Source organism: Canis aureus, chromosome 20 (assembly GCF_053574225.1).
Source record: "Canis aureus isolate CA01 chromosome 20, VMU_Caureus_v.1.0, whole genome shotgun sequence".
NCBI classification, from domain to species: Eukaryota; Metazoa; Chordata; class Mammalia; order Carnivora; family Canidae; genus Canis; species Canis aureus.
Window position 1 is genome coordinate 48685129 of NC_135630.1, and position 13391 is coordinate 48698519.

Here is a 13391-nt window from a genome sequence, read left to right on the forward strand (position 1 = left end):
ATTTACTGCTCACTGTCTAAAGTGATGATTCTTCTTTAGCCAGCCTGGTTTCTGTACTCTTTTCTGAGCATGATGTGCTTGTTGTCACTGTCACGTCTTTGGTTCTATGTTTTGCCTCCCCTTACCTGAACCAAGCATCAAGTGAGTACCTGATAAGTGCCAGGCTCAGCACTAGTCTCTTCCATATACATCATCTTGTTGAACACTCTTAATTATTTTGTGAGGTAGCTATCTTTATGTCTGTTAATAAATGAGGAAACTGAATATCACATAGTTTTAAATGATTTTTCTTTGTAGCTAGCAAATGGTGAAGTTGGCTTCAAACCAATTTTTACCTCAATGTCAGTGTAATTTTCAGCATATCACAGTGGCCTCTTCTCTCACCTCAGAAAATTCTACCAAGAACTCAAAAAGCAGACCAAGTCCTGTTCCTTTGTAAAATCTTCCCCCATATATTGAGACCAAGCTTGTCCCTTTCCTACAGTTGTACCTTGCAAATAAATTTCTTCATTATGGAATTTAAGTAAACACTGTATGACAACCTCAACACATTTCATATGTGCATGTTGTCAATGCTTAACTCAATTTAAAGTTTATTAGAATAAAGCAAGAGCCTTGCTTGTTTGTGCTTACTCCTTTGTGGCTGAATAAATCACTTTACAGGAAAGAGAGAGATTGTGCAAGATGAATGCTTACATTCGCTTAGGTAAAAAAAAGGAAACAAACTGAGGAAAAGATGGCACCTATGAACTGGTACAGGCAGCATGCTAGGATTTTAGCCAACATCTTCAAACTCAGAGTTTATACCATGTTGTTGCTCACATGGTTGGGTTCTATAACATATATTTTATTTTTTAAATCAGGAAAGTTCTCTGGCTTGTCCTCCATCCCCAAATTGTCCACCAAAAATATGTATTGAGAAGAAAACTTCTAGATTTGCTATACATCACTTGTGAAAAAAATTTCAAGAAATAATTCCTCAACTCATTCAGTCTCATTAGTTTTCTCCTTTGAGGGATGGAAAAATGGATCTTTCTCGCAAAAATCAAATTTGTGCATGACAGCCAGTTGAGCTCAGAGGTCAAAGGATGAATTTGGACTGCTTCAGTGCATTCCCATCCATTCAATCTTTTGTCATGCTTGCACAGCAGGTAGGATTTGAAAGAGAATCTGCCCTTGTCTGGAAGGAATTTTTTCTTTTAAATAACTGAAAATAATCAGACCTATGCTTGAGAGCAGCCACAGCAAATGCCACTTCCCAGTGCTCAAGTAAACCTCTATAATACTTAGGATTGGCAAAATGATTCAAAAGTAATTTTCATGGCCAATTTTCATGGCCATATTTTTCTAATATGGTGGAGTTGTGTAATTATACTTGAGGATGGCATAAGAGAATAGGAGAAGCAGGAAAGCATTTTTCAAGGGAAAGCCTCAAAAAAGATCGAGCACTTCCAAAAATACACAAAAGGGAACACAGGTAAATCCAAAGCCAATGCCACTCACCGTCAGTATCCCTGTCTAAGCCCTAAGGTCCCAGTGACTTGACTAGTGCAATTTCAACTTTAGCTCCCAAACTTGTTTTCCCTGGAGCTGAGTAAATAAGTAAAGAATAAGGGTCAGAAATAGGAATAAGATCAAATAAAAATAAAAAGCAGAAGCCTCCAATTGACTCTTGTCCTAAGTTCACTAAAAAAAAAAAAAAAAAAAAAAAACAAAACTCTGTTTCCATATATATGATGCACTTACCTTTAACAAGAAATGTCTTGGCAAACTCAGAAAAGGTGATGGTATCAAATGACTGCATATTTTCCCAGCCCCAGACTTCCAAGCCAGGGCAGTGCCTTCTGTCGGGACTGTGAAACACACGTGTTACACAAAAGCTTAGGTAGGATCTCATCATTTTGGAGCACACGTACTTTTAGGATTCATTACATATTAATGATGTTTCAATTCAAAGAAATAAAACGTGGTCAGATTTATTTTTGAGATTGTGGTCTTCCATTTCTTAGTGGGCCACATCTTCCTCCTCTCTTTAGGTCAGATAGGGTCCTACTCTCAAGGGTCTTCAACTGCTACCTCTTTTAAAACAATTATTTGCTCAGCAATACAGCTTTCAAAAGACTTAGTTTAGTTTACATGACTGCTGGTCCCTTCCTTTATAGGGCCAGGGCTTGGCCTCTCTGCTGAAGGGTGTGTCATCTACCCCAGGACTGAAGCTGCTAAAACATTCCCAACCATCTCTCCAACAAGACTAGGAAAAATCTTAAGAGTCTTCAGCCCTGGGAAATGAGACAAATAAAAGCAGCTTTACAACCCAAAGAATTTTAATCCAGTCTCTGCTGTCAGTGAAAGGATAGAGTTTTAAGTATCAGTAGACTAGAAAAATAATTTAAAATCCCAAGACAATACTTATGTGGTAAGGGAGAGAGCTGAAAATGGCAGTTTTGTTAACAGTCACAAATACTAGAAGAGTATAAAAATATTCTTCAAAGATTACATTAAAAGAAACCTAAATGGAACTGTAATTGCATAACGAGATGTTAATTTTTTTAAGTTGAAACATTTCTTTTTTTTATTCTATGAAATGCCTTTTTTTCCTATTGTAATTATTAACATTTAATTTGGGGAAACAGTTCTACTTTGATGGGAGCCTCTAGATGTTTTAATATTTCATATCTCCGAAGAAACAAAAACTGAAATCTGATCAGATCATTTGTACAACTGAGTGCTCAGAAGCTCCCAGCTAGGTGTCCATTTCTTTTTGGAGCTTATGATACTACCTCAAATTTTGCAACTGATTGGCTGGCCACATTGTAAAAGTAATCAGTCACGCACCTGATATAAGACTGGGAAGCAAGGGGGAAAATGCATTGGACATAAAATGAAAATGGGTGGTAGCAAAAGTTGTTACTCCTGCAACTGGTCTTAAGAGTCTGTCTTTTCTCGACTCCACCACATAGTTTTCCATGTATCTGTTCCCTTCTCTTCAGCGTCTCAGTGGGTTGGGGGCTCTACCCAGTGAGTGACTCAAATTTTAATTGACGAGGGTTGCAGACACTGAATAGTCTTGACTGCATGAGGTGTGTGTGGCACAAGAAGGTCACCTTGGCTCACGTCTTATTTCTCCTGTCTGCTCTCACTGTACAATGTTTTGATGATCAAAGTCAGTCACCTCAACCCACAGTAATCTCCTTTATGCCTATATATGATGTCTCTGGAAGATTCCAAACCAGCCAGCCAACTGACTGAACCGCCACTGAGTGGAATCATTGGTGGTCCTCTGATGGAAGTATTGTCCTTTCAGTAGTCAGAAACAAAGAGTGGCACATAGACTGCCTACTGGGAAACAGGTTTTTCGAATTTACAGAGATTAGATCAACCTGGGTCACATAATCACCTTTTGAACTAATGTGTCTGTTGCCTTTTTCTGAGAGATGTAATTTAGTATTTTTGTATATATACTGTTTAGCACTTCTCTTTTCCTTCTCTCCTCATGTATGTATAGTTAGTTTGGATCAGTTTTGGAAAGGAGTCAGTATGAGTGGAATAGGACAGGGAGGGAGGTACAGAATTAACGGTCTAGAATGGGAGGCAATAAATTCATTACCTGTTGGTAGTAGGTTCACAAACATCTGCTGTCAGAAGAGCTAGATGAAAAGCAGAGGAGAATGAAGTCAAACTTGAAACTGCCAAGTAATCTGTGCCTATCAATCACTGAATATGATCTCAAGAATTTCTTTTTTTTTTTTTAAGATTTTACTTATTTATTAATTCATGAGAGACACAGAGAGAGAAGCAGAGATATAGGCAGAGGGAGAAGCAGGTCGATCCCAGGACCCCAGAATCACAATCTGAGCCAAAGGTACTCAACCACTGAGCCACCCAGGTACTCCTCAAAAAGAATTTCAGAGAAGAATGACTGCTACTTCATTTTTGCTTTCCTAATTCGCTTAAGTTCTTCCTTTGTTAAATACTGAACTAGAACCACATAGTTCCCAGATTAGCCAAATTGTCACAGCATAGTTCACCACACTAGGTATCTATATTTGTGTCTGTGTGTATAAAATTATTATAAAATTAGATTAGTAAGGTAATTTTAGCTTTTTATATATCTTTATCTTTAATACTTAAATTATGAGCATTTTCCCATGCCATCAAGTTCTACATGAATCTACTACCCTCCCCCCCCGCAAAAAAAAAACAAGAAAAGGCACATTGGATCAGAGAAGTGGAAGTAACATTTTAATTGTTCCTTGGTAGATGGGGGAAAAATGTAAAACAGAAAGTGGCATTCAGGCAGAGGAAATAATATAAACAAAGAATGAGGGGAATACATAATGTGTTTAGGAAACAGCTAGTAGCTTACAGTAGACAAAATACAGGGTAAGTATGATATTTAGAGACATAATAGAAAAATAGGTTCAACTAGATTGAGACTGACCTTAAACTCATGTCAGAGACTTTAGGCTTAATGCTATGGACAATGGGGAGCCAATTAATATTTTAAAGCTTGGGAGTGGTGATGAGGTTTGCTTTTTTAGATAAATCACTCATGAGGAAATACAGGAATTGGATTAGAGAGGCCCTGGGAATAGAGCAGAGAGGACTGTTAAGAGATAATTGGACATGCTCTGAAAAGACACAATTCAGAATTAACTAGGGCAGGAGCTATGAGAAATGAGATAAAAAGAGAAATTTGAAATTCATGATGGTGGCCAAATCAATGGCTTCATGACTAAATATGGAGACTGGGGCATAAAAATGTGTTAAAGTTGATTTTGAGTAGATTATCTTGGGTAGATGTATGGAGAGTAAAACTAATTTAAATTCACACTAGAGGCATTTTAGGCTTGAAATAGAGTGAGCATCACACAATATAGCCATAATTGTTACAATCATCTTCATGGGAGTCCCCATAAAGCCAACCATCAACCGCTTAAAGTAGCAGTTTCCAGACATAGTGGATCACCCAAATCATGAGATGAGGGATGGAGGGATTGAAGGGATAGAGAGGAGGGGTGATGGCTTATTTATTTATTTATTTATTTATTTATTTATTTATTTATTTTGGGGGGGGTGGCTTTAAAACATATCACATATCGAGCTATATTCCAGACTCAAATCAGATTCTTAAGAGATAAGATCAAAAGATCTGTAATTTGAAGTTCTCCTGGTGATTCTGATAGTCTGTCAAGTTAGTGAGCTTAACTGTTGATCTGAATAGCTTCAAGTATACCTATCACAGAACAGTTTTTGTGAATGTTAAGTACTAAGCAGTGGCCATATTTATGAAGAACCAAAAGGATTCTTCTTTTTTAAAAAGATTTTATTTATTTGAGAGGGAGAGGCAGAGCACAAGGGAGGGGGGAGGCAGAGAGCAGAGAATCCTTCATAGGACTCAATCCCAGGACTTTGGGATCATGACCTGAGCCCAAGGCAACCTTAACCAACTGAGCCATCCAGGTGCCCCCACCACCTCAAGAGGCTTCTTAATGAGAAAATAACCATAGGAAGATCACAAATGGAGTAGAATGTAAATAAGCAAAAACAATCCCAGATTAAAGTAATAAAAACAAATTTTTCTAAGGATGATCATAGGACAATTCACACAAGATTCTGAAATAGTAATAGCAGCAAAGCTTCTCTTGTACAAACTTCCAACCTTGCTTTTATATTCTTTAAACACTAGAATGTTAAGACTCAGGAGGGAAAGAGCTTCATTTTTCTTTACTGTTGTATCCCTAGTACCTAATACAGAGACTGGCACATAATAAGCTCTCAATAAATATTCACAGATTACTTCAGTCATTTATTCAATATATAATAATATCAAGCTTCATGTATTTTTTTTAGACTTTTACGAAGTGTCATAATCACATAAGCAAACAAGATATTGTCTCTGCCTAAAAGGAGTGAACACCTTAAAAGTAGAAGTTGGGGGTACCTGAGTGGCATAGTTGGTTAAGCAGCCAACTCTTGATTTAGGCTCAGGTCATGATCTTAGGGTTGTGGGATCGAGCCCCCCGTTGGACTTCATGCTCAGCATGGAGTCTGCTGCAGATTCTCTTTCCCTCTGCCTCTGCCCCTTGTGCTGTCTCTCTCTTTAAAAAAATAAATCAATCTTTAAAAAAAAAGAGTAGAAGATAGGTTCTTATGCGAACAAATAAGATCAAGTAAGTGTTGTAGGTGTATGGAGGAGAGATGAAGCAATAAAGCCTCTTAGGGTCAGCCACAAGTACAGAAGCCTAGTTAGGATCAGTCATCTGAACAGCAAAATGACATTGCAGTACAGACATGCAAATGCACAATAAAAAAAAAATTATATAATTAACATCAAGAATGCATACTCAAAGCTAAGTCATTTTTATATTAGCCTTTATTACACCACTTTTGTTAATGTGAATTTGCTCAGCTGTTGATAAAAATCCGAAAGGGCCACAGATATGTTCCGTTAGTGTACTATGTGCACACTTTTGGTTTTGGTACACAGTAAGGAAAGCATCTGGCATTTAAAGGAATGATTCTCTTGGAAATCAAGACATGTCATGATTCTGATTTTTCCTACTATTACTGCATGATTTTTTGTAATAATTTTAATTCTGTAAATATCTTTAAAATGGTATTTTGTCCTTAGACAAGATACCACAATGGAAGAAGATACATAACACTAGAGAAACAGAAGACAGAGTTATCCATTCGACTAGCCTGGGAGACCCATGATTCATTCTCCCACCATTTTTCTTTTCTATTTTCTTCTTCTTCTTCTCCTTCTTCTCCTTCTTCTTCTTCTTCTTCTTCTTCTTCTTCTTCTTTTTCTTTTTCTTTTTCTTTTTCACAACTTATCATCCTTTACAACTCTCTGGAGAAGGCATTAGTGAAGCAAAATCTTAGAATATAATCAGACCTTTGAGTAAATAGATGGAGCTGGGAATGAGAAAAATATCACATGAGTAAGAAGCATTTTGCAGGCCATGTTGCTTTCCAGGGATAGCAGAGATTTCAGCATGGCTGAAGTGAAGACTATGGGAACAGGAAGTCGAGAGGTATGAACAAGGGGCAGATTTGTGCTTTGTTCACTTCTATGTCTTACAATTTAGCACAGTGCCTAAACATAGTAAATGCCTGCTTTTATTAGAAATGAATTAATAAGCCAAGGTATTGTAGAAAAAGTTTGGAATTTATCCAAGAGAAAATGAGAAACCACTGAAGGATTTAAAGTGGATGAATAACAAGATAGGTTTTCTTTCTTAAAGGTCAATTTAGCAGCATTGTGGTATCTTCAGCTATTAAGAGTAAAAAGACCAATTTGGTGATTATTGCAATGGTCCAAACAAGAGTAAATTAGGGTCTCAAAACAGAATAACAGTTGAAATATCGAAGTGCCTAAGGAAATCTATTTTTAAGTCTTAGGCAATGAGTGGATGTGAAGCATAATAGTTGAGGATGGCTGTTGGAAGGTAATCACTAAGGTAAGAAATAGAGGAGAAAAGGAGGTTTGGGGAGGGGAAAGATCATGAGCATAGTTTTGTGCATAGTCTTTTTGAGATGTCTGTGGGATATTCCTGTAAGGATATACAGAGAGTATTAAAGACTTGGATCTCGAAAAAGAGGTCTAGTCTGCAGATGCAGTTTTGAGAGAAATAACACATAAGGGCTGTCATTAAAACATATGTGATAGTCAAATCATGTGAGTGGATTAATGTCTGAAGAGGAATACTGACTGAGAAAAAAGAAAACTGGTAAAATATTTAGTATCGCAGGGTGGTAGAAAAAGGAAAAGCCTTCAAAATAAGTTCAGAATCTCTGAGAATAACAATAAGCTCAAAAGAGAAAACTAAGTCATAGGAAAAAAGTAGTTCGTGATCTAGGTTAACTAAATACCTAACTCTATGAACTCTATGGCTGAATAATAGCTAATATTTTGAAAGGCAGAACTGTTAACTTCACAAACCAAACCTGTTTGTCAGGTTTATGCCATCAGTTTATAGGAGTATGAAACAAGTTATCAGTTAAGCAAGTTTATATGTCATTCTTCTTAAAATTGTTTTATCTTCTCAAATAATCTTTTCTCAAACAAGAATTTCCTAGTTTCCTGAGTTAAAAGACTTCTTGAGATATTGTAAGCTAAAACTGCCTAAAATTTCTGAGATCCAAATACCTGACTGAGGTTTACAAAATAAGTAACTGCGTCAGGACCATTACACACCTGGATTTCTTTCATAAGTATTTGGATAAATTAAGATATTTATACCCTAGAATTACTGTTTATGATTTGAGTATTGCAAGTACAAGTTTTATAAATATAGGGGCTTGCATATAATAGCTGCTCTGAAAAGATCATGATAAAGGCAGAACTGTACTAGCACAGAATCTCAAATCTTGAGATGTTGAGTTATAATATGAATAAAAATGAGATTTCTGACATTAATTATAAACATAACTTAAGATGAGGCAATTTGAACAGACATTTTGAACACTCTACCCCCAATACACATGCACACTGGTCTTTAAAGAAAGATGATTCTTTTTTTTTTTTTTTTTTAAATTTATTTATGATAGTCACAGAGAGAGAGAGAGAGAGGCAGAGACACAGGCAGAGGGAGAAGCAGGCTCCATGCACTGGGAGCCCGATGTGGGATTCGATCCCAGGTCTCCAGGATCGCGCCCTGGGCCAAAGGAAGGCGCCAAACCGCTGCGCCACCCAGGGATCCCAAGAAAGATGATTCTTAATGGATGTATCTGCATAATGACCTTTCTATGTTTCTGTGTTTCACTTAGAGCTAATTGACTATGAATTGGGAAAGATTAAAAATGGATGTTTATGGCCCAGGGTGCCAAGGAATCTGACCATGCTTCTGTGGAATACCATATTTCCCACAAAAAGTTTCTATAAGCGAGTTATCTGCTAATATCTTTTACCACTCACCCACCTTTATGTTGTTCTAATTATTGTGATGAGATGGAAAAAACAAGGAGATCTCATTATAAGTTGGAAATTTATAAAAATCTGTGTAAAGTCAGGTATGGACAAGAATATACTATCTCCCAAGACCTATGGTCTTCCATGTGGCAGACAAATACTCCCAATGTTTGACTAGCAAAAGGCCTTAGAACCCTAGAATCTTTTAAATTATAGCAGGCTCCTGGGGGAATGAGTTCTGGTAATTTTAATAAGTAATGTGGAAATTAAACAGGAAATATCAAATAACGTGACTGGAGATAGTTCATTGGGAATATATAAGACTAGAATTTAAAACTCTAATCTCCACAAATAATGCTTATGCATTTGTATGTTTACTTGTTTTAACTAATCTTTACTGCTCTTGACAGCCTACTCAGAAAATTAAAGGTGCCAGAGGACACTTATCTAACAAAATAGTTTTGTTGTGTTCTGAGCAATGTGATTGAATATTGACCTTCCTAAGCCAAGTCAAAAACTTTTTTTAATATAAACTCAGATTGTAATAAAATGAAGTTAAAAGGAGACATAATTGGTTGCACACACACTAATACATCATTGAGATCCCACTAATCTTTTAATCTATTTAATTCAGAAACCTTAAATTAGATGTAGAAGAAACCTATGCTATTAACTACAACAGTGGAACAACCCATTAGCAATGGACCATGAAGTTACATCTCTTTCTCCTCTTGCAATAAGAGTGATCAAGTGCCTTGATTGATTGGAACATTTTCTGTGTTTTTAATTGCACAAAGAAGTTGAGTCTAATTTACCTTACTCTATGGAAGTCACATTAAAATTATGTGAAGATAACACTGCCTCTTATAGATCACACAAATTTATAATATGTTCCAGAATTAGGATGAATGATTAATTTAAATAGTTTTAAATGACTTCGAGTAGAAATGGAGAAACAATTCCCTTATTTCAAGCCATTTACTCATCAGTCATGATTTATAACTCATCACTGTAGATATATATGTATATATATAATGTACATATCTAAATATCCTATCCAAGAGTCCTTCTGTGACTAACTGAAATAGTAATCCCAAAGATTATTACACATTTTATTTTATTAATTGTACTAACCCCTTTTTAAAGAAAACTTTATGTATTTGCTTCTTTTCTTTTTTTACAGAAGATTCTTATTTATTTATTTGAGAGAGAAAGAGAAAGAGAGCACAAGCAGGGGTGGGGAGGGACAGAAGGAGAGGGAGAAACAGACTCTCTGCTGATCAGGGAGCCCAAAGTGGGCTCAATCCCAGGACCCTGAAATCATGATCTGAGTTGAAGGCAGACGCTTGACCCACTGAGCCACCCAGGTACCCCTCTATTTGCTTTTTTCTTTAATCATTCTGCATAATTGAAATGGCAGCTCTATCAGCCCAGTGGCCTTCCCTGTCTTTGTCACTTTTGAACTCTTTACCAAGAATGTTATCTGCTACAAAGGAGTTTAATATTCATTATACATTCATTAAATAACTGAATAAATGAACAAACTTTTTATTATAATGATATTGCCAAATGCTCTCCAATGCATGGTTTATAGTCATATCATTGCTAAAGCCAGATTTCCAAACAACAAAACATTTTTTTCTAAAAACAATGAACAATCTTTTGACAGCTGAATAAGCAGAAGCTCAAAAACTAAAGAAACATGGACACAGTAACAAGTGTGAACACCAGCAAAATCAGGAAAAGCTGGAAAATATTTTACCTTTCACTGAAATGTTCATTCATTGCATCATTTGGCACAAATACTAAGTTAATGGTTAATTAACAAAGGTAAGTACTATCCCTGTCTCCTTTTTCAAGTCCATGCATTGATTCAACTAAATGTGTATTCTTTAAATATCTATCACCTATCTATCTGTCCCTAATTCTTAACCATATATAGCCTAGAAAAAAATGTTCTAAGATAGACAAATACTAATTATAATTCCCCAAGTGCATCTCTTAAGAGCACAAGTGATAAAAACAGCACATAAGTCCTTCAGAGAGAATAACTTAAAGACACTTCAAAGCAGTTTGTTGAGATAGGAAAAAACAAAAACAAAAACAAAAAAACAAACACGAGGGATTTGGGAGGATTTCCGGTTTCTTCTCAGGGATCTGGAGAGCAGGAAAGAATATCACTTCCCCCATAAAAGGAGAAAGAAAAGCTGGACCAATGCAAAGCCATTAATTTTCTTGAACCTGATTCTATTGGCAGGTAGTTGATCTAAAATCCAAGGAGAGGCAGGCATTCAATCTAGGGACATAGAACCTGCACACTGACTTATTTGGGGTAGGCACAATTATCAATGCTGATAATCAGAGTTCAATTGGAAAGATTGGGGAATTTGATAGAGGTTCTCCATGTATTAGTAAGAGGATATGAACCCCTGAGGGCCACATAACTTAAGTATTTTTCAGGGTTTTTCTTCACAAACTCCCCTGGAAACTCACAGAGAGGACTGCAGAAAGTTGTAAGAAAATGTGCCGTATGGTATTATATGGCCATATTGTCTTGGGGGAGGGAAATGGCAGCCACTGAAGGAGGGAACAGACTACACCCAGAGCCTTCTCTGCTATCTCTTTTATAGAGCAAAATCTTTCATCTCTGGGGGGACAGGCAGTGAAAACAATCATCCTAAGGACAGTAGGAAGGGGGAAAAGCAGCCTGGGGTAAGGGGACAAGTTTACTCCCTGTTAGTGGAAATGAAATAAGTGTAAGCATGGAGAAATCCCTAGGAGAGAGGCAAGAAAACTAGGCAGGCCACACCCCATGACCTATGGGCCTACATAATCAGCCGCACACACACCTTCAGGCTTACAAGCGCTAAATAACAAATAACCATGGAATAAAGTGGAGAAAGGAGCATGGAAAGGGACTCCCTCTGAATTATAGTCCATAAAGCTGAAGGTGAAGCCGATGCTAAGGAAGTACTCTAACTAGCCATCAGCCTAAACACTAGGTATCATTGGAAACACTTGAAGTTTGTGGTAAACTGAGTAAATAAGCAACAGTAAACCTCAAACAGAGCACAATTCCCAATTAATTCAACAGGCTATACCTGAAGCTTAGAACAAAGATCATGCCCATGTTTAGGAATAAAAATTGTTTATCTCAGTCTCTACTGTTCTGTATAAGATGTTTGGCTTCCAGAATATATATATATATATATATATAATATCTAGTTTATATATGCATTCACACACAAACCAAACACAAAATCTACTCCTTATTGGTAAACATCAGAACAAAATTTCACAAGATTTAGAAAAGACATAGATATTGGACATTTATAATATGGAAGCTAAAGTTACTATAAATGATATATTAAAAGCTGTAGTGGAGGGATCCCTGGGTGGCGCTGTGGTTTAGCGCCTGCCTTTGGCCCAGGGCGCGATCCTGGAGACCCGGGATCGAATCCCACGTCGGGCTCCTGGTGCATGGAGCCTGCTTCTCCCTCTGCCTGTGTCTCTGACTCTCTCTTTCTGTGTGACTATCATAAATAAATAAAAGTTAAAAAAAAAAAAGCTGTAGTGGAAAATCTGTAAGACCAAACAGGTAATTTCAACAGAGAGATGGAAACTATAGGATAGAATCAAATGAAAATGCTAGAAATTAAAAATGGTGTTAGAAATGACAAAAGCAAGCTGGTATAGCTATGCTGGAAAACAGGATGGAGGATCCTCAAGAAGTTAAAAATAGAGCTATGCTACCACTCAGCAATTGTACTACTAGGTATTTACCTCAAAGATGCAATGCAGTGATCCTAAGAGGCACCTACACACTAATGTTTATAGCAGCAATGTCCACAATAACCAAACTGTGGAAAGAACCCAGATGTCCATCACAAATGAATGGATAGAGAAAAATATGTCCTATGTATGTGATATATTGGATAATGGAATATTATTTAGGCATGAAAAATGATAAAATCTTACCATTTACATCAACAAGGATGGAACTGGAGGGCATTATGATAAGCAAAATAAGTCCGTTAGGGACAGACAATTATCATATGGTTTTACATATATGTGGAATATAAGAAACAGCATAGAGGATCATAGGGAAGAAGGGAGGGAAAATTGAATGGAAATTAATAATAGAGGGAGACAAACCATGAAAGACTTTTAACTATAGGAAACAAATCGAGGGTTGCTGGAGGGGAGGTAGGTGGAAGGATGGGGTAACCGGGAAATGGACATTAAGTAGGGCATGGCACATGATGTGATGAGCCCTCGGTGTTATATGTAAATGATTAACCGAACTCTACATCTGAAACTAACAGTGTACTTACTATGTTGGTTAGTTGAATTTAAATGAATGAAAGAAGAAAGAAAGAGAAGAATGAAAGAAAGAAAGAAAGAAAGAAAGAAAGAAAGAAAGAAAGAAAGAAAGAAAGAAAAAGAAAGAAAAAAGAAAGAAAGAAAAGAA

General features: G+C 36.7%; 1 protein-coding gene across 8 annotated transcripts in view; it reads right to left on the reverse strand.

Annotated features, from left to right (window-relative positions):
- The window catches only part of LOC144291784 (uncharacterized), a 73716-nt gene that overhangs the window by 18912 nt on the left and 41413 nt on the right, over window positions 1-13391 (reverse strand). For 5 of the 8 annotated variants that reach the window (XR_013359281.1, XR_013359282.1, XM_077861555.1 and 2 more), the window contains 2 exons: window positions 3608-3647; window positions 1747-1853 (listed from right to left, as the gene is read on the reverse strand). Coding sequence is in view for 3 of the 8 variants with exons in the window: in XM_077861555.1 (XP_077717681.1) it covers window positions 1747-1853; window positions 3608-3647 (147 nt within the window). In the remaining 5 variants the exon portion in view is untranslated. Of the gene's footprint in view, window positions 1-1746; window positions 1854-2835; window positions 3251-3607; window positions 3648-13391 lie in introns of those variants that run through there. The other 3 variants (XR_013359279.1, XR_013359278.1, XR_013359277.1) reach the window with 3 other exon arrangements.